Source organism: Falco biarmicus, chromosome 2, assembly GCF_023638135.1.
Source record: "Falco biarmicus isolate bFalBia1 chromosome 2, bFalBia1.pri, whole genome shotgun sequence".
In the NCBI taxonomy this organism is placed as follows: domain Eukaryota; kingdom Metazoa; phylum Chordata; class Aves; order Falconiformes; family Falconidae; genus Falco; species Falco biarmicus.
Window position 1 is genome coordinate 3,081,197 of NC_079289.1, and position 27,922 is coordinate 3,109,118.

The following is a 27,922-nucleotide window of genomic DNA, read 5'->3' on the forward strand; positions in this document are numbered from 1 at the left end:
AGTATCTCAGACAGGCAAACGGTACTCAAGGAGGGACACGTTTTTAAGGGAAAAATCCTGTATTCTGGGGACTCTGCCCAAGGAAAATGTTTCCTCATTGTGATGAAGTGTACTGCCACAGCAACCAAGATGCAATGCAGGTGCAGCCAGGGTGTGCCCAGGGTTCTGATAATCACTGGCACACACAGCTCGCGCAGAGACAAGACAAAGGGATGCAAAGGGACTGGGATCACAGGGGGATGTGATACTGTGACCCCATAAGGCCTTGCTGCAGCACAGCATGGCAGCTTGCCACGCAGGCCAGTGTCACAGCCGCACACGGTGTAGCACAGCCCTGCTCACAGTACCTAGGACAGCAGGGAGAGGAGTCCTCACTGCACGACTGACCTCAGAGGTCTCAGCCTCCCACAGTGGGGAGCATGGTCCCTGCGTGCAGGGTCTGGCTGCAGACCTGGGTGGAAAAGCAAGGAGAAGGAGAAGTCTCTGTGAGGACTGTTCCAGCTGTGTTGTTGGCACTGGGTTTCAGGTGTGAGCTGCTGCAGTGGTGCAGGGCTGCACCAGGTCTGCTCAGGGGCAGATCCGAGCAGCCCCCATTCTCACACAGCCTGGCTCTGAAAGGAATGTCTGGGACAAGGCATGGCTCTGGCAGCCCCATGGGCAGCCTGGGAGTCACTTGGGGTTGCTTTCACCCCCAGGCTATGATGTAGACTTTGGCTGAGAGACCTGGGTATACATAGGAGCAGGGTGACTGCTGGCTCAGAGATCTGGGTGCTGGCTTAGGGACCAGACAGAGTTAGCCAGGGTGCCACCCTGTCAGCCCTTCCTTCATGGACACAGCAGCTTTGGCCAAGCTCCATAGCTATCACACGCTTACTTCTGAATGGCAGCTCCAGACAGACACGCTCCTTTGGCAGTGTGCAAAGGCTGCTCGTTTGGAGGCAGCAACCCCTGGGACTGGCAGCACGCGGGGAGCTGTGGGTGCAGCAGCTCTCCACAGTCAAAGACCTCTGTGAGCCCGATTGGTGTTTTAGTACACCTGCCTGTTGACTCTGGGTTTCCGGAACTGCAAAGTACCAACGCCTGAGCTCAGTTTGGGATTGGGGGTTACACTGCTTGGGTGCTGGCATGCACAAGGTGACAGAAGAATTGTGGTCAGGCTGTGCATATAGCTTTGTTGCAAGGTGGCATTGGGCCCTCTGGGACAGCCAGGGTGCAGGCGGTTCTGCAGAGGCAGCTCAGCATGGTGCTGGGCCAGCTGCCATCATGCAGGGCTGCAGCAGGAAACCCGCAGCTGTAGATCAGGCTCCTCAGGAGTCAGTGGGGCCATGCCCCACTCGGGGTTGGGACCTCCTTCATGAGATACGGTGTGCTGGTCCAGCCTCTCCACAGTGCTCTCAGTGCCCATGCTGTGGCTTGCTTGCAGCAGCAGCACGGTGCAGTGAGTGGCTCACAGTGACACCAGGGCGCTGTGAAGCCTGCATGGTGGCTGAGGGGATGTGTGCTAACACTGGGCACTGTGATTTCAAATGGGTACTTGTGCATGGCTGAGCATTTCCCACCATCTGCAGTGGCCAGTACTTTATCATGGTGCCAATGGAGGGCCCACTGTGCCGTACCATGGGTGGTTCACAAGGACCTGCAGAGTGGCCATGGGCTGCAGAGGACACAAGCAGTATCAGAAAGATCTCTGTCAGCCTGGGATCCTGTCCCAAGCCCAACCATCTGGCAGGCACAAGAGAACAAGGGTTTTAGAAGAAGGTCCATCTTGAAGTCTGGGCTCTGAAGACCAACTTTCTCATATCATAGAATCACAGAATCACGTAAGAGTTTGGGTTGGAAGGGACCTTCAAAAGTCATCCTAGTTCAACCCCCCTGCCATGAGCAGGGACATCTTCAGCTAGATCAGAGCCTTGCTCAGAGCCCTGTCCACCCTGACCTCAAGTTTCCAGGGATGCGGCACTGACCACCTCTCTGGGCAACCTGTGCCAGTGTGTCACCACCCTTACAGTAAAAAATTTCCTCCTTATATCTAGCCTGAAACTACTCTCCTTTAGTTTCAAAGCACCCCCCTTGTCCTACCACTACAGGCCCTACTAAATAGTCTGTCCCCATCTTTCTTACAAGCCCCATTTAAGTACTGAAAGGCTGCTCTAAGGTCTCCCCGGAGCCTTCTCTTCTCCAGGCTGAACAGCCCCAACTTTCTCAGCCTGTCCTCACAGGAGAGGTGTTCCAAGCCTCTGATCATCTTTGTGACCTCCTCTGGACTTGCTCCAACAGGTCCATGTCTGTCCTGTGCTGAGGACTCCAGAGCTGGACACCGTATACCAGGTGGCATCTCTCCAGAGTGGGGCAGAGGGGCAGAATTACTTTCCTCAACCTGCTGGCCACACTGCTGGGGATGCAGCCCAGCATTCTGTTGGCTTTCTGGGCTGTGAGCGCACATTGCTGGGCCATGTTGAGCTTCTCACCTACCAGTACCCCCAGGTCCTTCTCTGCAGGGCTGCTTTCAACCCCTTCGTCCCCCAGCCTGTATTGATACCAGCTGTTGTGATATCCCCGTCTCTTCCAAACTACAGGGCAAGCACCAAACTCACAGCAAGGCACCCCTCACCCTGCTCTCAGCCAGGCTTTCCGTGATGCCGAGGAATGTACGGCCCTTCAAAGGCTGCCCTTTGAAGCATGTGGTGCAAACAATGCCAGCTGGCCCAGTGTCACTGGGCAGCACCCTGCAACCTGCATCGCTGCTCTGCCTGTGCCTGTGCTACCAGCCACCCACAAGCACCACTGATGTGTTCAGCACCTGCTGGCTGCTCAAGAACAGTCCGGTGCAGAGGGAAGACTCCGTTAGAATGCCCACTGGACAGTGTGCGGTTCCCTGTTTATTGTCACCTGTGGGACTGCACGGAGACAGTCATGAATCCACACCAGTGCTGCAGTCACAACAGCTACATGCATATCAGAGAACAAAGCATGGCACTACAGGTCCCTGGCTCTTGAGGCCCCAACACAGCATGTGTCACTTGGCTGAACTTGCCATTTGAGGCAGGGACTGCAACCAGATTGCATCTTAGTGATGGTCCTGGCCTCTGCTAACTCCTGAACCGGGCCTAGGAGGTTTTTGGGGAAAGGTCCAGTTAGGGGGGACCAAAATTGCGCTGGGAGCTGTGCTAACAACCTCTGGACAATGACAGGTTAGTGTCCATGTCTAAATGCTAAGACTATTTAATTCACTGGTATACAGGTGTAGACTGTGCTCCTGTGCCTTTGAGGGGGCTCTGAGCCTTGTGATAGCTGTGCAGGCACTGGCAGAGCACAGGTGGCCTCCCACGTACTACTTCCCCAGGTGGTCTCGGTGCTGTACCTGAAGTGGGCTGAATAAGGAAAGCATTCTTCTCGTTGCCGCTGATGATGCTGTATGTGATGCGTCCAGAAGATCCCCCGGTGTGCATAGCTTGGATGCTTGCCACAGCAGTGCCTGGAAGAGAGAGAAACACTGTGAAGGGGCAGCAGAGTCTCAGGGCAGGGCCCAGAGAGGGTCAGGGTGGTGCTTGGGCAGCACGTGCTGTACCACAGCAGCCCAGCTCTGCCCAAGGACGCTGCTGCCAGAGGAAGCGAGATCTAATGGTAACTCTGGGCTGGGAACCAGGATTCCTGTGGCCTGTCCAAGGCCCCTCTGTAGTCTCACTGTGACCCCTGGAGACCTTCCAGGAGTAACTGGGCACCTGTCATTGCCTAGTGATCCAAACACCCTGAGGCAAACGCACAGGGATTACCACCCTGAACAGCTTGGGCACCAGTCACAGCCTGCAGTCCCTTGGCTCTATCCAAAGCATAATGGGGCTTCCCAAGACCCTGCAGTGCTCCCTGGTTTGAGTTTTCCACAGCTTTGCCAGCCCAGCACCCACCTCCCATCCTGTTCTGTCCCAGTTCATCCCAGCACTTGCTGGTCACTCTGCTCAGCTGATACCTGGGGCAGCATTTTCTGGCAGGGCCACATCACTGGTGCTCCGGGGAAAGCGCAGCCCCCAGTAGGGCTCTTCCTGCAAATGGATCACCACCACACCAGTAGAGGAGAGTGCTGGTTGCCCCAGGTCTGTGGCCAGGATGAAGAGTGTCCGCTGGCGCTGGCTGAGTGACCCCAGGGGCTGCAGCAGTTGGATATCCCCTGTGTAGGAGTTGATTGCGAAGGCAGAGTTGGGGGTGGCAAGGCGATAGAGGATGGAGGCATTGGCACCTGCATCCCTGTCCTCTGCCCTCATGGTGGCCACAACCTGCTTGAGGGGTGTATGGCGGGACAAGTTGACGGTGAGTGGGCTGTGCAGGAAGGCAGGGGCATGGTCATTGACATCTCGCACTGTGACCGTGACACGCACAGCTGCACTCTTGGGCTCCCATGGTGCTGAGTCCACAGCCTTGGCCAGGAAGCTGTAACTAGGTTGGCGTTCCCGGTCCAGCACCTGGGCACTTCTGATGTGCCCACTCTGCGGCTCGACCTGGAACATGCCAAGTGACTCATTGCCCAGGTAGTAAGAGACCTGCCCATTGGTGCCCTCGTCAGGGTCCTCAGCCACGAGCTGCAGCACCAGGGCACCAACAGGCAAGTCCTCTGGCACCTCCACCACGTAGGTGGGTTGAGCAAAACCAGGTGCATTGTCATTTAGGTCCAACACCCGCACGTTCACTGACATGGTGGCACTGCGTGGGGGGGTGCCATGGTCCTGCACCACCACAGTGAGGCTGTAGGAAGCAACTTGCTCCCGGTCAAGAGCACGTGCAGTGGAGAGGACACCAGAGACTGGATCTAGACTGAAGTCCTGCCTGGGGTCTCCATCTGGAAAAGAAGAGGGAATAACAAGACTGCATGACTATAACTGGTACAAGGAAGGACAGCATGAAGTCCGTCCCATTGTGACCTGGCAGGGAGGGCAGAGTGAGCTGTTCTCTGTAAGGGCCCAGTGAGATTGAATCTCGTTGGTCCAGGGGTGTGTATATGTAAGAATTGACTCCAACAGCTTACAGGCCGGTGCAGCTGCCAGAGGGAGCCCCCAGATAATGCATGGCATGATAACAGCAAAGACGTCTCACTTCGCAACCTGTAAATTCAACAGGTCAGACTAGCCAAGAGAGGTATGGAACTAGTCCAAGCCTAGGGAACCAGGCAAGAGCCTGGGGAATGAGGAACTGCAGGGTGTCTAGATCTTGGGGTGCACTTTACTGAGGGCAGAAAAACTAGAAGGCTGAGAGGTGGCAGCAGCTACATGTGGTTTGGAGCAGGAGAGAACTGAAGCGGAACATGAACTGCCACGGTTGATGCTTCGCAGAGTCATGGGCAACCCAGGGTAAACAGCCCTTACCTACTGCTAAAGAAAGAAGCTACAGAGCTCCCTGTGCTCCTCACCTGCCACATGGTATTCCAAGCGCCCATTCTCGCCTCCATCAGGATCGGTGGCCCGCAGGGTGTAAAGTGCCACAGAGCTTTGGTTCTCAGGGACCTCCACAGAGCAGGACTCGCTCTCTAGGTGTGGTGCATGGTCATTCTCATCCCCCACTGTTATCCGCACGGTTGCCTTGGAGAGGTTGGGGGGCAGGCCACCATCCCGTGCATAGACTGCAGGAACACAGCAAGACCACTGCAGCTTGCCCTCCTGACTGCGAGCTGCTATCAAGGCTGTCATATGCAAATGCCCAATCACGGGGGCAGCCAGGCATGGGATCACTGGCACTCCTGCATGCTCAATCTACCCAACAACCCTATTGCCCCACAAACCCCCATCACATCGCATGGCCTCCCCTCCCTGCAATACTGCCCTACCCCAGCAGCAGGGAGCACCCATCTGCCTCCCCTGTGCTCCCTACCCCTACGCTGCTGCACCCCTCTCGCGCATCAGCACAGCCCTACCCATCAGCACGTGTTGCTCCTGCTCCTCGCGATCCAGGACACGTGTGGTGACAATAAGCCCCGTCTGTGGGTGGATGGAGAATGGCCCCCCAGAGAGACCCCCATAGGACACCTGCCCGTTGGCACCTGCAGGGAGGAACGTGGTTTGAGGGCAGCCCAGCAGTGACCCCAGAAGCCTCTTATTTGGCTCACAGCCCTGCACCTCCCTCCTCCCAGGCTTCCCACCCAGGGGCCACGAAGGCTGTGGGAGAGGATGAGCTCACTCCCTGGCAAGTAAAGCTGGGGCAGAGGTGTGTGGTGGAAGAGGTCCTCGCCCAGCCCAGCTTATAGAAGGGAAGATGGGCCAGTGAACCTCCAAGGAAGCAGAGGAGCTTGGAAGAGAGGCTTAGGGAGCAGAGGGAATCACAGTCCCTGTTCTCATTCTCAGCTCCTCCCAGGATTCAGCCTTCATCTCTTATCTCCAGGCCAGGTGATGATCCTTCCTTCCATGGTCATCCAGGCTCTCCAAACCAGGTGGAAGGAAGCAGAATGCACCCAGTTCTGGGTGCTGCATCTCCAGAAGGACCCCTGAACAAACTGGGCAGCTCACCCTTGCCCTGCATCCTCACCCAGGTCCCGGTCCGTGGCCAGCACCTGCAGCACAGGGCTGCCAGCTGGCAAGTTCTCCATGATGTGTGCTTCATACTCAGGTTTCTCAAAAGTGGGAGCCTCATCGTTGACATCCAGCACCAGCACGGACAGTAGCTGTGTGGCGGAGCGGCGTGGGAAACCATGATCCGTTGCTACCACGGTCAGGTTGTGCTGTACCACCTCCTCCCGGTTCAGGGCCCGCACAATGGAGAGCGCGCCTGCAGACACAGGGAGACTGGCAAGCTGGGACCACATGGCACCAGGGCAAACTGTTCCCAGGACAGAGCTATTGCAAGGCTGCAGGCACTGCAGTGAGCCAGGGACAGCCAGGTCTCGAGAGAGACAGCAGTATCATGCCAGCCAGGTGCTATGCTTGGGGCTCTACGCACCCCGCAAGTCTCCTCCTCTGGGTTCCCCAGCCCATGCCCTCCTCCTGCGCACCATGCTACATCCCCTTGTGCCCCTGCACCCTCCTCAGTCCCCGTGTTCCCCGCATCCCTGCTGTGCACCCTGCACCGCCCTGGGCCCTCACCAGTGCTAGGGTTAAGGTGGAAGCGGCCGTCACTGTTGCCTGCTCGCAACGAGTAGCTCACGCGTCCGTTCTCTCCCAAATCGTTGTCCTGGGCCACCACATGCAGCGCCACAAACCCCGTTGGCTGGTCCTCCATGACGCTGACAGCAGCAGGTGAGAGGAACACGGGCGCATTGTCATTCTCATCAGTCACAAACACACGGGCCGTGACAGCCGCCGAGCGGCGCTGGCTGATGTTGCGAGCCTGGTCCGTGGCCTCCACCACCAAGAGGAAGGAGGCAGCAGCCTCCCGGTCAAGGCTCTGGCGGAGGGTCAGCAGCCCCGAGCGGCTGTCAAGCTGAAAGGGAGCCCCGGAGGGCTCCTGGTGCAGCAGGGCATAGCGCACCTGGCTGTTGGGGCCCACCCCGTCCCCGTCCAGTGCCTGGAAGGTGAAGATGGATGAGCCAGCCTGGGCATTCTCGGGCACCACGATGGTGATGGGGTCTTCAGGAAAGGTGGGTGCCTGGTCATTGCAGTCTTGCACGTGGATCTGTACCAGCACTAGTCGGCTGGAGGGATAGCCATGCTGTGTGTCCTCAGCACTCACCTGAAGCACATGCCGTGCCCCAGCTTCATAGTCCAGCTCCCGGGCAGCGTAAATCTCCCCTGTGACACTGTCAACCACAAAGGTGCCATCCCCACCACCTCCTACCACTGTGTAGGTCAGCTGTCCTCGCGCAGGAGCATCTGGAGGTGCCACCGAGCCAATCACAGACCCTGGCCTGACCCCCTCAAGAGGGTGCAGGGTCAACACAGTGGCATCAGGCCGTGGAAGCACCCGGGAGGATGGCAGGACCTGTAAGGAGAGGCAGCAGTGAGGGACACATGCCAGGGTGCTGTGTGCCAGGAGGTCCTACTGGGGAGCCAGTGCAGAGTGGGACATGGGGCCTGCAGGGAGCAGCTGTCGGGAAGCAAAGTCTCATCTATTGTGGCCTAACAGATGAACAGCAACCTGAGAACCTGAAAAACACACTGAGAACAAGCACGGGTTTTGACAGGGTGAAAGACGAGCTTCACCAGGAGAGTTAGGGTAGGTAAAGACAGACAGAGCTGCTGACTGGGCAGAGGAGGCTCAGGGGGGATCTTGCCAAATACAAAAACCTGAAGGGAGGGTGCAAAGAGGACAGAGCCAGGCTTTTCCCAATGGTGCCCAGTGCCAGGACCAGAGGCAATGGGCACAGGCTGAAACACAGGAGTGTCCCTCTGAACACTGGGAAACACTTTTCACTGGAAGGGTGACTGAGCACTGGCACAGGTAGCCCAGGGAGGTGGTGGAGTCTCCATTCTCAGAGACAGTCAAAAGTCACCTGGACATGGTCCTGGGCAACTGACTGGATGTCTCTCCTTGAGCAGGGTGGTTGGAAAAGATGACCTCCAGAAGTGCCTCCCCACCTCAACCATTCTGTGAGTCTGTGATTGTGTTAGATACTGCAAAGGCAACAGACACCAGCAGAAAAAATTGTGCAAAACATAAGCAAGAGTGGGAAAGATGAGAGGTAACACTCATCCAGATGAGAGATATAGAGAAGAAAGATTATCCAATATTACCCAAAGATACTGGATTTAATTTGGGGATGAAGTGCACCTGCAGATGGGACAGAGGATGCATGAAAAGCCACAGTGTTATCTGAAGGGAAAATATGTTGAAAAGCTCAGTGCACTCACGTCAAGGAGCTGGGGAAAGAGAGAATACAGCAAAACTGTCAGCCCAAAGGGGTATCAAAACTCGCAACTGTCAAGCAAATTGCTACATTATAGGGATGCCAACATGCACTTCAGGGACAACCTGCTTGCCAGCCTGGCCTGAACACTTTGAAGGCTGTAGAACAACTTTAGTGACAAGAACAGTTACAGACACGGCATAAAAAGGAAGTGGAATAAAATGCATTGTGAAATGGCTAAAGGCAGATGTGTCAGGCTAACACCTCTGCTCTCCTCAAGGACAAAGGAAATGCAGTGATTCTAACTTGCCTGGGTTTTAGCTGGGCTCTGATGCACATGGGAGATCACTCATTACACTGAGAAAAGGCACAGTATGAGTGTGGCTGTGTGACAGAAAGGACTAGAAGACTGACTGGCTCAAGGAAAGCCATTAGCTGGCCTTTGCAGAGATGGCTCTTGGTGCTGGTATTTGCTTTTGACAGATGCAAGGGCACAAGAAAGCTGAGCACATTATTAACTTGTTGACGATGTTAGAGGGCACTGCCAGCACAGAAAGCAGCAGAATGTCAAACAAGGAGAGTCAGATGGCTTTGGGAACTGCAAGAGCAGGGACAGAAAGCTGTGGAATGGTGTGCTGTGAAGGTGCCTTAACTAGGGGGAAACCGAAGTCTCTGCTGTAAAAGGAAGCTCATTACTAACAACAGAGAAAGGACTTGGCTGTCTGGGCCAACACACCAGACAGCAAGCGCCAAAGTTATATGGACATGAAGAACACCCCGCATGTCAGGAATGCTGTTTTCAATAGCTGCTGGGAAGGATTAATTTGTCTGTGCAGGGGACCTCTGAGGTCTTCTCTGCAACAGCATATCCAGGACAGGCTTTGCTGTCCAGGAAAAAGACAGAACTGCTTACTATTAATGCTGTTGACCACTTTACAAATGAGAACACACACAATGGCAGACAGACCCACCCCTTCCCGTCCCAGGTTCTCCACACAGATTTTAGGGCTGGATCAATAGCTGAGCAAGGGCAGAGGGTGCACTGGGATGAAGGCAGTGGAGGGTGGGAAGGCAGGGAGGAGGGCTGCCAAGTAGCTAGATGGTGTTCTCCAGGACGCGAGCAAGGGATAGATGGTGCAGGAGAAGAGGAGCAGGGGTGCTGGATACCTGAATGCGAATGATGGCTGACGTACTGCGAGGTACCGTGCCCCTGTCACTGGCTGTCACAGTGAAGATGTACTCGGCACGATCAGATCGGCGTAGAACTGTGGCAGTCCGCAACTCTCCAGTAGCCATGTGCAGTGTGAAACGCTCTGCCCAGGCTCCTGCAGAAAGAAGGTGAAATGCTGCAGGAAAAAGCAGAGGAGGGAGGGCAGGGAGCAGGTTGGGATGGAGGAGGGAGCACGGTATGGCAGAGCTTGGGCAGTGGGCACCCATTTGCCCACAGGGGTGATGGCTGCAAGGCTGAGAGCACCATCAGTCAGTTCTGCAGCTCATACCTATCAGTGAGTAGATGATGGTCCCATTCTCACCCTCGTCGGGGTCCTTGGCCTGCAGGGAGGCGACTAGAAGTCCCGATGGCTTCTCTTCCAGCACCTGTAGCACAGCCCAGGGAGCAGCTGAGTGGCACAGGGCACCCTTCAGACTACCCCCACAAAACCCCGAGCATGGCACAGGATCTGCACCTCCCTACAGCAGCTGCACACCTCACCCAAGGCACAGATCCTGCTGCAACACCCACAGGCTGTGCCCGTAGCGAAGCTGGCAAAGGGAGTTTCTGCCATGCCAGCCCTCCTCCCATACCGCCCTGTTTAGCAACCAGCTTAGCGGCGCTGGGGCATGCTGCAGCAGTGAGCTGCAGTGTGATGGCGGGACACCATTTCACTCCTGTTATGCCTAAAGCCTCTACAGCTAGGTAAACCAGGGCTCCACCACCGTCCTGGTTCTTTCTGCCCCCCAACAGACCCCTTCAGCAACATGCAAAGGTGTGAGCACTGACGGGCTCAGAGGCCAGTCACTCTGGGAATGGAAGATGACTTTCTCAGTCCCCACCAGCCAGCCCAGGGAGGTCTGCAATCTCTGGAAATGCAGCTGGCAGCTCTTCCTGCGCTTGGACACCTGGACTCTTAGGGCTTTTCCCTTCTCTCTCTTGTTCCTAGCTAGCACTGCTGACTACCTGTCGGTAGGCACTTAAGAACACCATTTTGTGCCAGTGCATCACAGTACCATCAAGGCATTAATTACGCACATGCTCCACTAATCCCATATTCTCAGGTGAGTTACCAGCCTCCTGACAGAGACCACATGTAACAGCATTGCATGCAAACACCTTTCCCAGATAGTTATGGAAATGGACCCATCCCCATTACTGTCCCTCACCACCTGTCAGTTTTTGGGATTACCCTCAGCAAACAACCCATGCCTGCTGGCTGACCTGTCTCTCCTCCAGCACAGACTCCTTGCAGCCACCCACACCTGACGGGTAGGGCAGGTTCTCCACTTGGCACAAATTCTGTGGTCCCTTCCACACCAGAAGACATCAAATTCACATCCTAAATCTACAGACCTCAAATGCACATCCTATCAGCACATCCCACAGCACAAATCATCCTCACAGATCTAGCTGTGCTAGGTGACCTCTGTGTGGTACCACTTTAATGCATTCATGAAAAAGACAAGTGGAATCAGAGCAAGAATGCAAGGAAAGAATCCCAGGAAAGAAGCTGCAAGCTCCTGAGAGGAGGCAAGTGTTAATGCTGTTGCACAAGCTGCTGGCATCACACTGGTAGCGCTCAGGGAGGGGAGACCAGAGGAGCTGGCCTTGTTTAGCCAGGCCAAGCAGTGATGTGACTGCACTCTGTAAACACTGGGGAGAGGGGAGGGAAATTCCAAGGAGAGAGAAGAGCTCTTTAAGCAAAAACACAATATTGGCACAAGAACAAATGAGTATAAAGTGGTCAGAAATTAGTTTAGGCTGGAAATTAAGAGACGGTTTTTAACTACCAGATCAAGGAATCTGGAACAGCGTTTCACAGCAGCGATGGAGGCAGAGGACCTTCTAAATATAGCTCAGCTGTTTATGAAAAGGAGTGTCTGCGTGGACACCTCTGATTGGGGCCATGCTTAGGAGGCCCCTTCCAGCCCCTCCTCTGTAACAGGCTGGGGCAGAGCCTGCCCCCCATCCTGTCCCTAATCGCCCCCCATCAGGATACAAGGGGCTCCTGCTTCATGTGCATGGCCGCGCTTCTCTTCCACAAGGACTCAAACTCCATCTGGGGAAAGTAGTGACTCAGCAGAGGAGTTGGGATCTACACAGGCTCCATGTACAAATGCCATCTCAGATGTACAACCAGACGAATAAACAGCAATCAAAATAGTCTTGCCTCTGCAAAAACCTCAGCCTTAGTAAAACTGCTACCAGGCAGACTTGTCCAGGTCAGGTGTCCACCCTCCAAGAAGGCTGCTGCAAATACCAGTTTGGTCCGAAGATCAGAGAGCCACCTCAACCACTGGCCTAGCTCTGACAGTGGCTGGCAGTGGATGTATAGAGAAGATGCAAGAAATAGGGTATGTATGGAATAATCCTTCTGTGAAACCTTCCCAGCTTCCAGCAATCTGTGGCTAAAGTCACTTCCTGAGCCACAGATCGTATTTTTGTTCAACAGCCTTTGATGGATTTTTTTCTTTCCATAAATTCATCTAGTTTTGAACCCATGTAACTTTTGGCAATGATTTCACAATTTAATTATGTTCTGCATAAAAAAGTACTGCCTTTGTTTATTTGAAACCTGCTGCCTGGTCATTTCTTATGAAGCTGCCTGCATAGGTCTTGTGTTGTGAAAAAAGCAACTTCTAATGTCCCCATGACTTTCTCTGTGCCATTTACTGCACACCTCTGTTATATTCCTACAGTTTCTTCCATGCCAAAGAATGTTAAATTACTTTCTTTCTGCATGGAAACCATTATCTGCTGAAGATCACATTAACATCCTTTTCTGAACCTTTTCTAGCACTACTGCTTATTTAGTAGAATGGAGGCTGGGCAGAGCGTGTGTGCGGAATTTGAGAGGTAGGGTAATGATGTTTTCTTTAATTCTCTGTTCCTTTTCTAATAAAACTCAGCATTTGACTTGCCTTTTTGAATGCGGCTGAGCCCTGAGCTGACATTTTCACAAAGCATTCATGGTGACGCCCCAATCTACTCCTTAAACTTCCATAACCAGTTCAGAGCCCACCACTGTGTAAGTGAAATTCATATTGCTGTTTGCCATCTGTATCACTTTCCAGTTAGCAACCGTGACTTTCATTCCCCGTCTTCTTTTCTAATTGGACAGTCAAACAAGATCTTTCTACAGTTCTTCTCAGGGAGCCCTCACCTTTATTACTATGAACACTATGAACAGATCAGTAACATCAACAACCAACCACCTCTTCCGGAGGACATATGTAAGCACTAAATAGCAAGGGCGCCAGCACCAGTCCTAGGCACCCACCAGTGATATCCCTGCTCTGTGAATACAGACCGCTTCTCCCCCCTCTTTGCTCCCTCTCCCATTTCCCAGGGATCATTCCCTGGGAGGATCTATTACAACTGCAGTTCCTGGTAGTACTACTGCAACCACCTGGTCCTGCCAGTGTGCTACCAATGTGCTTGACAAGCACATCTTGCAACCCGGCACTGGGAGATACCCCTCTAGCTGATGCTTAAAGCAAGGTGCCCATACAGAAACCTCCCTCTGCTTTGCCTAATGAACATGGATATGGACACTCCAGTGAGCAAATCTGCAATAAATCACTTGAGCTTTTATCATTCAGGTCTTACTTTCCCCTCCAAGCTTTTCTTCTACACCTAAATCATGACTAACAGCAGCCTCTTCCTCTGCTTCACCCTTCCCTACCTGTGTTTCTAGCAGGAGAGCTTCAAACCACAGTGCTCCAATACTTGTTTCGTTCAGAACTGTCATAGCATTTACCTGCCTTCAGGACTCTAAATCTGTCCCGACCTCACTCTTTCCCGCAGGATGTGTATGCTTTTGTGGTACCTTTGTATGAGAAGACACCTCCCAAGCTCTAGCAGGACACTCCCAGCATTTCATGCCCCCAAACACTGGAATCAACTGCAGAACCTGCTGTGCAAGTGTGCGGTGGGTATCCCTGCCCCAGAGAGAGGACACTCAGCAGGCTGCAGACACGCAGTGTGAGCAATGCCATTTTGCAGAGCCTGTTCAGTCACAGCCTCGGCAATGCCACGGCTGGCCCCTGGCCTGCAGGAGAGACCCAAAGGCCAGAGCCCTGCTCAGACAGAGGACAAGACTAACTTTGCCTTCCTCTGCCTCCACCAGGCCCTGAGAGACGCCTTCATCCAGGCCAAGCCTTGACAGTACTGCAAGCCGAGACTGCCAGCTGGACATGCAAGAAGGCAGCTGGGCAAGGGATGGCTGCAACCTGTAACAGGAAGGGAAAAAGCAATGAACAGGGAAGGTGTGACTGGAGGTGCAGTGTCCCCAGGGTCCTGTGCTGATGGTCATCCAGGCACGGCAGTGACCTGCCAATACAGTCCTGCCTGCTCTGACCTGCCTCTGGTGTGCGGCTCAGGCAGGACCTGTGACAGACAAAGGCTGCCATCACTGTGATGGTTTTAAACCCAGCACAGCACAAGTGGCTTTGAGAGCACTGCCTGAAGCGCAGCAACGTGCAGAGCAAGCACATCCTTTTGGCTGCAGGTTCTCCTCACTCTGTGCAGAGGAGATGAGGACAGGGCTTCTACTGCTGCCCATCCTGCTCCACTGTGGCCAGCACCACTCGCCCAGCTCCCGCGAGCCCTCACCACAGGGGCTACAGCCGAGCAGATGCAGCCAGCTGGGGCTGGGGGTGGAAGGTTGGTCCTCACCCACTTCTGTTGAGCAGCACAGACATAAATCGGGTTGCAGCACACTCAGTGCCCGCGTGACTGCTGCCACCACACAGCACTGAGGGGGAAGGCTGGCCTGGGACCCATAGCAGATTCTCAGAAAACCCTTGTGAGTGCAAAATCCAGCTGGGCAGTGCTTTCTTGACCTCCTAGAAAGCCAAGTGGCTATACCAAAATTCCTGAGACCTAGATGTTAATGGCAGCCCATGCTTCTCTGCTTGCCAATGTCTTTCACCCCTGGCTCTGCTGGACCAGGTTTTGGGCTCCCTTTCGCTTTCCCTGCTTGCAGACGTGTGAGCCAAGAGCTTCTGCCTGCTGGTCAGTTCTATTGATCTCAGAGCCCTGTGCAGTCCTCACCTGCTCTGTGCACAGGGTTGTCTGCATTTCCCAAGGACATGACCAGTCGTACCACATCTCAATCAGATTTACCAGACTGCCCTGGCTGCTGCATAGATGCAACTTGTGCCTGCTTATCTCCCACCCTGAAACTTGGCTGGGTGCCCCTGCCCACTCCCTTTGCCCCTGCAGAACTGCCTGTCCCCAAACCCAGAGGCTATCACACCCCGGCCTCACCAGGGCTTCAGCCTGCTGCCCCTACCTGCACGGGTAGCTCCTGACCACTGGCCACGTGAAGAAAAGCAGGAGCATTGTCATTCTCATCCAGCACAGTGACATAGATGGTTCCTGTGGCACTGCGGGGTGGCGCTCCCCCATCCTGCACGATCACCAAGAGCTGGTAGCTGGACTGCTGCTCCCGGTCCAGGCTATGCTTGGTGCTGAGCTCCCCTGCGAGGGAGAAGTGGGGACACAGCTCAGCCCAAAAAATGCTTTAGAGAAGAGACAGTGCTCAGGTATGTTGCTGGGGAGCCCAGCACCACAGAGGGAGGAAAAGGAGTATTCTTTTGTGGCGCTGGCCTGGCCCGCATCACTTTTGACCTGCCCTGGACTTTCTCCCCAGCCAGCCCCAGCCTAGGAAGCCAAAAGTCTCTCACCTGTCTGTGTGTGGATAAGGAAGTTGGGATCGTGCTGGAGCAGGCGGTAGGTGAGCCGGCTGTTCTGCCCAGCATCCCGGTCACTTGCCATCACCCTTCCCACACTGCTACCAGGAGCCTGATTCTCAGGAACAGTGAAGAAGTAACGCTCCTCACTCAGCCGGGGGCTGTTGTCGTTCTCATCAGTGATGCTGATCCGTACAGTGCTGGTGCCTGTTTTCCGGGCTTCCCCCCCTGCACCACTGCCTCCTGCTGAGGCCAGCACCGTGAGCACATACAGGTCCCGTGTCTCCCGGTCCAGTGCGCTTTTGACATACAGCCAACCACTCTCAGGCATGATGCCAAAGCTGGCAGCATCCCCATCTGCACGCAAGTGGTAGGTAAGGGTCACGGATTCTGCATCGCGTGCCAGGGCCCGCACCTGCAGGAAGCGGGTGGAGACGGGCACACCTTCCTGCACCTCCACGCGGTAGGTGAGTGTGTCGAAGATGGGCCCATTGTCGTGCTCGGCTTGCACGTGCACCAGCAGTGTGAACGTGGAGCTGAGCTGGGGAACACCGCCATCGCGGGCCATGATGGCCAGCCTGTAGGCTGCACTGGCTTCATACTGCAGGGCCCCGATCAGTCGCACCGCCCCTGAAGAGCGCTCCACGCTGAAGGTGCCATCACCTCCTGACACCAGCTCAAAATACACCTGACCGTTGGCACCACTGTCACGGTCCTCGGCCTGCAAAGTGTACACTGTAGTCCCAGGTTCTGTGGCTTCTGGCAGCAGAATGGAGTCAGAGGGGGCTGGGAACACTGGCACATTGTCATTCACATCTGACACAGAGATCTTCACGCGTGTGTTGCTATAGGCGGGAGGTGAACCACTTCGGGCTTGGACATCCAGAACGAGGACTGCCTGGGACTCATGATCAAGAGGCAGGCTGGTGCGGAGCTGCCCGGAGGCAGAGTCAATAGAAAAGTAGCCATGAGGATCCCCCGAGGAGATGGAATAAAAGATGTCATCAGCATGACCTGTGGACAAGGAAACAAAGACAGGAAGAACTATTTGTGTACCCAGCTCACCTCCTCAGCCCCCTGCAGACAGCAGCAGCATTGGGCAGCGCTGCCTGCGGCAGACTCTGCTTGGGAGGCGTACAGTGGCACTGTGTACATGTACATGTATGCACAGATACACGTGTGGAAGTGTGTGTACACACACGTGTAAGCACACATGTGAGAGCATGCACTGAGCTGACTGACAATCGCATGGCTGCACATTCGGGTATGTGTGCCCCTGTGTGTGCGCAGAGCTCCCAGAACAGGGTTGCTCTGTGAGGAGCACCTGCTTCAAGATGACGTGGGGACAGGAAAAGTGACTGTGTATGAAAGGGACAAGCTCATACCTGGAGGGTTCTGGGCCCGGACAGCTCCCACACTGGCACCCTGCAGCATGTCCTCAGGCACTGTGAAGAAGTACTGAGCTTGCTCAAAGACAGGGGGTGAGACTGTGCCCTCCACGATGCTGATGTTCACCTGGGCATTGGGCTGTGCCTGTAGGCCCCCACCATCTTGTGCAGAGATCACCAGCTGCACCAGGGTGTTGGCTTTACCACTCAGCGACCATGAGAGGGAGATGACACCTAGGGAAGAAAGCAGCTCAGAGGGCACTATGCCCGCACCCCTGCCTGTGTCTGGCACCAAGGGAACAGGCCGAACCATAAGCTTGAAAAGGAAGACCTAAGGGGACAGTCAACAATGCGTGTGTGTTGCAGGGGGGAGGTCACCATGGAAGAACCGGAGTAAAGAAGAGGAGCCCGCCTGGGAAAGCCTCCCCAAATCCCCCCTTCTCAGTCTTAAGCCCAGCCCTGAGCTAAGCAGGGGTAAGGGCTGGGGGCAATAAGCCAGAGGGCAGGTCTTGGGACAGGGGAAGGAGTGAACAGGGCTTCCCCTGCGGGGTGCAGGGTCACGACACAGCAGGTGGGATCTGGGCTGTGAGGAGGCTCTTGGAGGAGACACAGAACTGAAGGACCATCCGCAACAGGCCCTACAAAGGAGGTCGCCCTGCATTAGGATGGCTGGTTGGCCTGTCTCATCCCAGTCACATTCTGGGAACCTGGGGACCAGTGTGGAGGGACCCTGATGCCTGTGTTGAGCACAGGGCTCCTTCTTGTTCTGCTGAGAGACCCTGGCACCACACACCCATGCACTCACCTCCCTAGCAGAAACTGCTCTGGCTTTGGTGGCCAAAGCAAGGCAGAGCAAATGCAGCCAGCGGGAAAGGTGGGACTGAGCACAACAGAGAGTCACAGGGATGAAGAGTAAAACTGAGCAGGGGAGGGGAGGGAACAGGGCAGGGACAAGGAACTAAGCAGGATACAGCCTGATGGGGCAAAGCAAGCAGCATGCAGGAGGAAAGGCGCAGTGAGTCACGGATGGGGAATGAAAGAGAGGAGGGAAGACAGGACAAGTGAGGAACAGAGCAGGGGGCAGAAACAAAAGGTCAGAGACTGAGTCTGGGAAAGGGCTGCCAGAGGCTCAAGAAGCCGAGGCAGGGAAGATGTGGCAGGGAGAGGAACAGATGTATCCTGGTGGCAGATTGCACTGCTGAGATGACCAAGCACTGTCCCTCAGGCTGGTTCTTACACCTGCCCGCATCCCATTGCTCTGAGCGCTGCCTACTCTGGCTGCCCTTGAGCTCTCTCTCACCTGTGTCCTTGTTGAGGGCAAAGAGAGGGGGTGAGTTTCCCAGGACAATGTGGTAGGTCACTCTCCCGTTGAGCCCCTCATCCTTGTCGTGGGCAGTAACACGCAGCACAGCTGTACCTGGCATGCTCTGCGTGCTGATGCTGGCAGCATACTCCAGGGGGTAAAACACTGGCTGGTTATCATTTATGTCCTCCAGAAAAACTTTCACATAAACCATGGAGTTCAGGCCACCCTGTGGAAGGACCTGATCAGAGACGGTGCAAAGAGCAGGGGCAAGAACAACAGTGTCCCCTGCACAGTGCCGAGACAGCAGCATCGCATCCCCGCGGCCACTCCAGCACTCACCCCATCAACAGCAGTGATGGTGAAATCATAGGCAGATGTGCCCTCATCACGATCCAGAGGCTGCACAGTGCACAGCTGCCCCGTGTGCTTGTCGATGCTGAACTGTGTGGGGACAACACTGCCGATGCCAGAACCAATGGAGTAGGAAAGGGAGCCAAATGTGCCGCTGTCTGCATCTGTGGCTGTTACCTGGATGAGGGAAGGCACTACATGAACAGGGCTGGCATCACAGAGAAGACCACGAGCCAGACCCAGCCCATCACCACCACCTCCGCAGTCCAGGGCCGCCATCTGCTCTGTGGCCCACAACCACTGCACAGTCCTCAAAGCTGTCCATAGTCAAGCAGACCGACAGTTACTGCCTCAACCCTGCGATCCCCTGTCCCAGACAAGCCAACACTCCCTCTGCAGCCCTCCCTGCAAGAGGACAGGGTGTCCCAGGGCTTCAATGACTGCAGACAGTGTCCTGGGCCCTGCTGCAGGCAGCTGTGGGGCATCCCAGGATCAGCCCATGCTGGCCTGGTCCCCGTGAAGGGTCACAGAGGTGGGGGAGCACAGAGCTGAGACTTGTAAGAGCTGCACCCTGCTTTTCTATCTACAGTGCTGCCATGGGTCCCTGCATCATCAGAGGTGCCTTGTTTCAGGTGATACCTCCCTTCTTGCACCCCTGAGGCAACATCCATGGCCCAGGTCAACAGACTTGCCTCAGCAAAGGAAAAGGTGCAAAAGGAACCCTCAGCAAAGGGGGTGCAGAAAGGCCAAGCCTTACACAGATGCCAAGGATCTAGCAGCCAAGCATCCCCCGTGCATCCAGCTTGATTGGCCAGCCAGGGACAACCTGCACCTTTGCAGAGCTGGCTCTCTGCTCCCTCTTTTCTTCAAAGACACTTAAGACAAGCCAGGAAGAAAAACAGCTCCCTTGTCACCATGACCCTGCCCCTAGAGCTCTGTGCCCAGCAGCCCTGGGCTAGCCAGGGCACATGAATTGCATTAGCAGTTACAGATGCAGCAGGAGTATTAAAACTGCTGCCTGCTTGCAAGGCTCCAGTTCCTCCTTGGGCTTCTTGCAGAGCTCGGGTCAGCAGAAAATGGCTCCTTCCCCTTGACCCCAGCATCACTGCCCATGGCTCATCCACCAGCTGGGAGCTCTGCACAGAGAACAAAGCTGGAGGATGGAGCCAGGAGGGAGGCAGCTGGGCCAGGCCCGGGTGAAGTGGAGTTCAGTCCTCGTCAGCCACAGCTCCTCCCAGCAGCAGCGCTGGGGCCTCGGCTCCCGTGAGCGAGAAGCACAGGAACGTTGCATGCACGCCAAGGAAAGGGCCCAGCTGGGGGCTGCAAACAGCTCTTTCCTTCGGGCAGGGCCCCTAACCTGAACCACTCGCCCAACCATCAGAGATGCAAGGACAACAAGAGTACAAAGAACAGCTGGGACAGGGAAGCAAAACCAAATCAGGCAGAGGGGGGGCCTCTCTCCCGCCCTAGACCATACACTCTTGCTCTGCACCCCAGGGAGGGGAGGCAGCACCTGCGGCACATCCTCACCAGCTCTCCTGCCCGTGGTCTAAGGGGATGCCTGAGGGGAGAAGCTGAAAGCACACCTACAAGGAGCACCATGCTCCCTGTACAGAGTATTTGCTCCCCAGCCCTGCAGCAGCTGCCAGAACTGCCATGCAACAGGATCCCCCCTCCCTGCTCCCGCTGCAGAGCACTCAGAGCCACAGGTGCCATGACAGCAGCCCGGCCACTTTGGGAAACTGGACCCACCTGCCTCCCCCCTGAGTTCAACATCATCCGTCCCTCCTGCCCCAGCTCCCTTTGCTGTGGAGCTGCTCATCTGAGTGTAAGTCTGACCTCGCTGACATTGCTGAAACCTGTATTCAGGCTGCCTGTACTCTGGCTCCATGTGGGATGTTATTACTGGGGTAACAGCCCTGTACCGATACACTGGCCTTGTGTGTCACGCCTGGGTTTCAGCTGGTAGCATTCTCTACCACTGTGGTTGGAAAAGCACCTGAAACTGGTGAGCTGCTGCAGTGACTGGAATAAGCATTATGGGGCAGATTAATAACTTTTTTCTTTCAAAATGAACTGCTTATCACTCTGAAAGCACTCTAAAATGCATGTCAGCTGCTTTTACACACTGCTTGTACAGCAACAAGCTCTGCAGCAGAGTAAAATACTTTCCTTGGGCTCCTTGGGCCAAGGCTTCTGATGCTGCCGTAACAGCCTCACTTCCCCACCTTAACCATCCTCTGATGGTCGCCATCCTAAGATACGCACAGGGGAAGCTATCTGGAAATCCAGTTTCTGCCATAGGAGCTGGGTCAGATAACAGGAAAAACAGATGAGGTCTCACTGTTTTGCAGTACAGCACCATCTCCCTGGCTGCTCCCTAGTATCCAGGGCCATCTCCCTGCAAGACTGTCTCACGGAGCCAGCAGTCTGGCATCAGAGCCAAACCTAGCTGCAGCGCCAGGGCAAGGCAGCCTCAGAAAAGCTCCCTGCTCACATGTGCCTGGTCCTCTGCCTCCCCACCCTGCTCTGGGACGGTCTGTGGACCAACAGTCTAACACAAACCCTGCCTGTACGAGCCCACACAGTGTCCAAGGGAGGTCATCCTTCCTGGACGTGTCCCACTGCTACACCAGCACTGGGAGAACCACTATGGGAGCCTTGTGCCTGGTCCTAGTCTCACTTGGAGGGGTGATGCTAAGCTAGTGCCCAGAGAAAAGCCACAGGAACAAGAAAACACCTGAAGGAGCAACTAACAGCATTAGCTCAGCATGGGGTGGCTGGACAGTTTGCTTTGCATCTCTGCCACTGTGTGGGGAGAGTGGGGCTGTGGCTGGTGTACCCCCCAGCCCGAGCTCTTCTGCCCGCAGGCAGGCAGTGCCTGCAGACCACTGATGTCCTGTGTGTGCGTTCTGTGGGACGGGCTCTGAAAGGCAGCGCAGGGTTTGATCAGCCACTAGGTACAGCTGTCACCTCAGCCTAGCTGGCATGCGTAGCTGGGACCCACTGCTGCAGACTGCAGAGCACACACAGTCTGGGACATGGTGCACATTTTTAGCTGTGGGGATAATTAACCACCAAAAGGGCTCATCAAGGCCTGTGGTGAATTCGCCATTCCTGGAAATTTTTAAACCAAGTCTGGATATTTTTCTAGGAACTTTGCTAGAAGCTAATCCAGGGCAGCCCTGGGCTCTGCATTTAGCACCCATCCCAAATCTTGGATCAACAGCTGGTTTTACTGTAGCTTACTTATGAGCGTCCTGATGTTTGCCTGAGAAATAAGAGGGAAATGGGGCCAAGCTGTCTATGGGACAGCCCAGGAAACACTCCATTTAGGGTTGTGCAAGGCCTGCTGCTTGAATATATGGGAGCAGGAGTCAGAGCTCTGAGCCTGAATGGAGCCCCTACAGCACCCTCACCTCTTACTTCTTTGAACATCCTGTAGGGCCAAGACTGACTGTTCCCAGGAGGAGCTACGTGAGTGGAGAGAGAAGGAGAAGGCTGTGGATGGGAACAAGACCCCTGCAAGATCTTGCAGGGTCAGCATGCAAATACAAGATGTGGACAAAGCTGTGGGGTTACCTCATCTGCACAGGACACCTGTGCAAGCTCGCAGGATCACCACGGATATACCAGGCACAATGTGCAGAGGTGAAGTACATGCTGTGTTTCTGCCCAAGACTACAGGCTGTCCAGCTGCAGTTCCAGATGCCAAGCACAGGAGGGTTCACAAAGTGCAAGTGCAGGGAGACTCCTCGCACTGGGTGAAAATGTTCTGTGCTGTGTCGTGAGACAGCAGTGATGCCACAGCCTGGCACTCTCTCCCTATATTGGGACTCCAGAGGATGCCCTGTGAGGCAGGGAGTGTAGTGACCCTGGAACTCTGATATCAAATCCACGTGTTCCCATTCACAGACCCAGCAGTGAGAAGGAAGCTATGGTGAACCGTTTCTATGGTTCATTATGTCTCTGTTGAAGACCTACTTCTAATCACTGCTGCTACCCCCGTGTCTGATTCTAAGGGGCGATTCAACCACTAAGGGGTGGTTGTTCTCAGAAACCCTCTCAGTATTGGTATTGGTGGGTGAACCAGGCAACCCATCCGCTTTCTGGATAAACCAGCTGCACGGTCAGAGTGTTTTCTGGCCTGCAGCTTTTCCTGCTGTATCCTGCAGGACCCCATCCTCCAAAGGAAAATCCTTTGCGATCAGGAGATAATGGCTGCATGAATGCAGCCTGCTATTGCATATGGGGTGTGTAATCAGCTCCTTGGTCTGGAAGAGAGAGGGAGACAGATTCAGGGTCCTGCAGACCACCCTGCTCAAGTCCAGAATCAGGCCAGGGTTTCTGAGCAGCACAGGGCCAGTGCTCCCGCCTTTCAGCCTTGCTAAGATCTGCTTGGCTGCAAGCATGGTATTTCTCTGGAACCTGCTGCAGCTGCGCACAGCACATGGAGCATTACTCTCTCTCCATGCCTTGTCCTCTCATTCTGCCTACAGCATGCTCCCAGGAGAGCCCAGCCTTCACATAGCCTCGCATAGAGCCCACACAAGCCTAGGGCAGCACCGGGGTCCCCAGCACTGCACAATGTGCTAGAGATAGGCAAGCCAAGCCTGCAACAGGCTACTACACCTCTCCCATGTCCCACAGCACACCCCGTCCCTAGCTGCCTCCTACCCACACAGCTCTACCATGTCCCAGGCCCCATACAGATGCTCCCCCATGGGCACTAGGACTGGCGCCTTTCTCTTGTCACCCCCAGCAACACCTCCATCGCCTCCCTGTATTGCCATCTTCCTCCAACACCCCCTGTCCAGGATATCCCCCGGGCCACGCAGTGGTGCCCCACAGTTCTGCCGAGGCTGTGCAGAGCTGGCACCTGGCCATGGACTCGAGAGCATCACCTGGCCTTGAGGTGCTGGGTCTTCCTGCATGTTTGCCTGCCTCCCTGCAGGGCAGCAAGCAGGCAGTGCAGCATGGCCATAAACTGTGTTGAGCAAAGGGTGTGCTGGCAGTGCTTGGGTTTGGGGCCAGACGGAGCTGGTTGCTCTCCAGCAGTGCAGGGTTCAACAAAAATGCAACAATGTAGAATTCCTTGCTTCAGGGCACTGCAATATCGAATTATATATATTCAGAAAGCAACTGCCCACGTTCACAGAGAAAAATCCACTAAAGGCTTTAAACACAAGGACTTCAATGCTGGGCCAGGAAATCCCTGAGCTGAAGCTGCCAAGGAGGCAGAAGAACCTGAGGGAAGCCTCTGGATCATAGTATCAGCACCAATTTCTCAGTATCAATTTCTCAGGCTAACCAAGGGTGATGCACAGCTGGGTCTGCCGTTCACTAGAAAGGGAGAACTGGCTGAGGATGTGTAGCCTTGGCTGTACTGACCATGAAGTGGTAGTGCTCAGGATCCTAAAAAGAGGGAGGAAGAGGAGTAGCAGAGTACGGGCTCTGGACTTCAAGCCAGACTTCAGATTATACAGGGAACTGGTAGGTGGGAGGGGTCCTATGGGAGGCAGCTCTGAAGGCCAAGGGAGCTCGGGAAAGCTGGCAAGCCTTCAGGACAGCATACTCCAGGCACAAGAACAGTCCACCCCAGTATTCAGGAAAACAAGCAGACGTATCAGCAGATGGCCTTGACTAATCATGGACCTTAGCTGCAATGCAAAAAGGCAGCATATGGGAGGTGGACACAGAGGCAAGTTACAAAGGAGGAATTTATAAATATTGCCCAGGCATGTAGCGATGGTGTCAGGAAAGTCAAAGTTCAAGTGGGGCTGAGCCTTGCAAGGAAAACTGAGGGTGCTAAGAATAGCCTCTAGCACTGCATTGGTAGTAAAAGGCTGAATAAGGACCCATTTCCGAACGCAGTGTGTGATTAGTGACAGCAGACACAGATGAGACTGAGACACTCAGTGCCTCCTTTAGCTCAGTCTTCACCAAAAAGGTCTCCCAGGCCTCCATGCTTTTTGAAATGGTTCACAGAGCTACCAGACAGGGATGAACACTGAGTCAGGATTTCTTCAGCAAACTTGATCCCTATGAATTCACGGGAACCAAGAGGCTGCATCAATGGATGCTGGCAGAAATGGACTTGCAGGGACACTCTTTCAAACATGGTGGTGATCGAGGGAGATCCCTGACAACTGGAGGAAAGCAACTATTGCAACCCGCCTTCAAAAGAGGCCAAAAGGATCAGCTGAGGATCTACACTCTTGTCACCTACGCTTCAGTCTCTGGGAGATTCATGGAGCAAGTCCTCTTGGAGCATGTTTTTGGCCACATGGAGGAGCCTGGGAGGGGAACAGCAGGCACAGTTTGACTGTCCTGTTTGCTTTCCACGATGCAATGATGGGATCTGTGGCTGAAGGGATGGCAGCTGTGGATGACAACTGCCCTGACTTTAAGAAGGCTTTTGGCACCTTCTCCCACAATCGTCTCACCCGAGGCAGGGTGTTACGGTCTGGGGGGCTGGACAGGGGGTGGGTCACAGCCAGGCTGGAGAGTCGGGCTCAGAGGGCTGTGGCTCGGGAGCTGTGCTCTGCCTGGAGGCTGGTGACAAGCGGAGCACCAGCACCGCAGGGGCCAGCCCGGGCACCTCTCCTGCTTAGCAGCCTCAGCAACGGCCCGTGCAGGACCAGAGTGCACGCTCCTCATGGTCACACGCTCCTCATGGTCACAAGTAACACCAGCCGGGGGTGTGGGGGGGATGAGCAGCTGACACGCTCGAGGGCAGGACTGCACCCCAAGGGCAGCCGCAGGGAACCCCGTGAAATGCAGCGAGGACAAACGCCAGGGCCGGGAAGCAGAGCACCCCCGCGACAGCACGGGTCGGGGAAGCAGCTCCAGGGAAAATGTCCTGGGGGTCTGGGTGGGCAGTGAGCCGGGCACGAGCCACAGGGCACCCCGGCAGCCAGGAGAGCCCGGCAGAACCCCGGCCGGTGCCAACGGGGGCACTGCTGGGAGGCCGGGGCCGGGGCTTCTCCTCCCCTCTCCTCAGCCCTTGCTAAACCGCATCCAGACACCATGTCCAGCTCTGGAAAGACCTTGACAAACTGCAGCGAGTTCGGGGCCGGCCGCTGAGTTGGAGCACCTGCCCTGTGAGGAGCTGCCGAGGAACCGGGGCTCGCTCAGCCTTCAGGGGAGAAGGCTGCAGACCTCGCAGTGAGCTGCCAGCGCCGACAGTGAGCTTACCAAGGACACGGAGCCAGGCTCTTCACAGGGGTGCACAGCAGGAGAACAAGACACCACAGGCACCGTCTGAAATGAGAACTTTGGGCGGGCACGGTGGGAAGCCTGTGCCCTGTGAGGACCGTCCGGTACTGCAGCAGGTTGCCGAGAGAGGCTGTGCAGCCTCCATCCTTGCGGCTTTCCAAGGCGTTACTGGATGAGGCTGTGAGCAGCCCGGTCTGACCCCACAGCTGCCCCTGCTTCGGGCAGGAGGTTGCACCAGAGACCTCCCAAGATCTCTCCAATCTGAATTACTGTGTGGCTCAGTGATCTAGCTGCTGCGCCCTTTCCCCAGCACAGGCTATGGGACACCAGTAAAGTAGCTCACTTTGCTATAGAGAGCTTTGCTCTGCTGTACTATAGCTGCTCTTTGGCTTCTCACCCAGCACTCAGTGTAGCCCTGTGCTATACAGCCCTTTATCTTGAACACTGTGGGATCCCTGTCTCAGGAGTCACAACTGCTGCACGCTCAGCAGCAGCCCAGTTTGCTGCAGCACATCCAGACAGTCCCAGCAACGGATGCCCCCCCTCCTCTTCTCCCACATGCACACGGGCTAGTTCACAATTCTTCCTCTGAATCCATGCACACCCCTCCTGTGCCCATGAGGCTGGGCAAATGCAAGACATTTGGGAGGCCTCCAGCAACACAGTCCTCCAGTCCCTGTTAATCTTACAGGCAGAGGGCTGCAGGACTAGTTGGGTTTTCCACAGACGTGTCCCCTACAAGAGGGCAGAAGCTTTGCACCAAGCCAAAGGCATACAGCACCCTAGCGTCCCTCCACGTGCATTTACACCATGTGGCTCTGCAGCTGCCCCTGAATCCATCCACAACCCACAGCAGGCGTTACAGCATGCTGAGGTCCAGTGGAAAACAACAGGTACAGATTCCCAGATCTTTCCAATAGAATCTACATCTCCCAGACACATAAACATGCAGTGACACTCTCAGACACTGCAAACAGCGGTGACTCAATATATCACATCCCACCAAGCCTCTACTCACCAGTGCCACATAGCAGAATGTACACATGCTTATAGGTTCATCCTCTGTTTCCTTAACCTCACCTGCAGGCTGCTTCTCTCCTGCAGGACTGCCTTGGCTTCACTGATGCCCTGCACTAAGCCTAAGCCCACCTCTAGCACCTTCAGAACTTTTGCCTTGGGTGTTTTCACAGTTCCAGCATGTGCAGGGCCCATCTTTCATACAACTCTTCACACTCCTGGGTCATAGCAAGGGTAAAGCCACCTTGTGCTGGCACAGGCTGAGAGCTTCCAGGTGATATGTAGCCAAAGAGAGAAAATAATCACTGGGGAAAGGAGAAAGACGCATGAACCAACCCCTTCCCCAAGGGCCATGAGACAGCCACTGTATTTGGCTTGGAACAAGTTTATGCATGGCAAAAGACAGCAGTGGTCAGCATGATCCTGTGCCCTTCATTAGTTAATGTTTCAGTCCTAGTTCATGCTTGAGTCCTAACAAGACAGGCTGGCAATTTTAGTTATTTGCAAACGGGTTGTGTGCACGGTTTTTGTTGTTTCCTCCTTACACTGGACAAGGGAAGTAAGAAGGAAATACCAGGGAGAACAAGTGGCATGCTCTGCAGCAGCACAAATCAAGAGCTGGGCTGCAAAGGAAAACCCGATGGAGAGGAATCAGAATTGTGCTTACTAAACAAACAAATTAAGCAAGAGAAGGGAGAGGCAGGTGGAAGCCAGGAAAGATAGGCCACTTCAATATGAGGGGACAGCCTGAAGCAGAGGCCAGCATCCTGGTGCTGCAGAAGGAAGTAGACAACCTGGAGGTCCAGCCAGAGATCAGGGGATGGAGACTGATTGCAGGGCCAGAAAGCATCAGCAGCCTTAGGGAAAAAGCTGCATTTCACTGCAGACTTTGGAGAATAGGTGTTTAGTATGGGCAGTTGTTACTCAGTGCTGCAGCCATGCCCCAGAGCAGGATGGCGGAGAGAGGACTGA

The 27,922-nt window shown here is 55.0% G+C and overlaps 1 protein-coding gene across 1 annotated transcript in view; it reads right to left on the minus strand.

The window, feature by feature from the left end:
- DCHS1 (dachsous cadherin-related 1) overlaps positions 1–27,922 on the minus strand; it is a 55,706-nt gene that overhangs the window by 10,789 nt on the left and 16,995 nt on the right. The window contains exons 3-15 of the mRNA XM_056328417.1: positions 18,704–18,892; positions 18,359–18,590; positions 17,056–17,292; positions 15,665–16,684; positions 15,271–15,458; positions 10,261–10,357; positions 9,929–10,086; positions 7,062–7,896; positions 6,508–6,747; positions 5,900–6,025; positions 5,399–5,608; positions 3,968–4,831; positions 3,362–3,475 (exon numbers count right to left, since the gene is read on the minus strand). Of these exons, the coding sequence (XP_056184392.1) occupies positions 3,362–3,475; positions 3,968–4,831; positions 5,399–5,608; positions 5,900–6,025; positions 6,508–6,747; positions 7,062–7,896; positions 9,929–10,086; positions 10,261–10,357; positions 15,271–15,458; positions 15,665–16,684; positions 17,056–17,292; positions 18,359–18,590; positions 18,704–18,892 (4,510 nt within the window). The remainder of the gene's footprint in view (positions 1–3,361; positions 3,476–3,967; positions 4,832–5,398; positions 5,609–5,899; positions 6,026–6,507; positions 6,748–7,061; positions 7,897–9,928; positions 10,087–10,260; positions 10,358–15,270; positions 15,459–15,664; positions 16,685–17,055; positions 17,293–18,358; positions 18,591–18,703; positions 18,893–27,922) is intronic.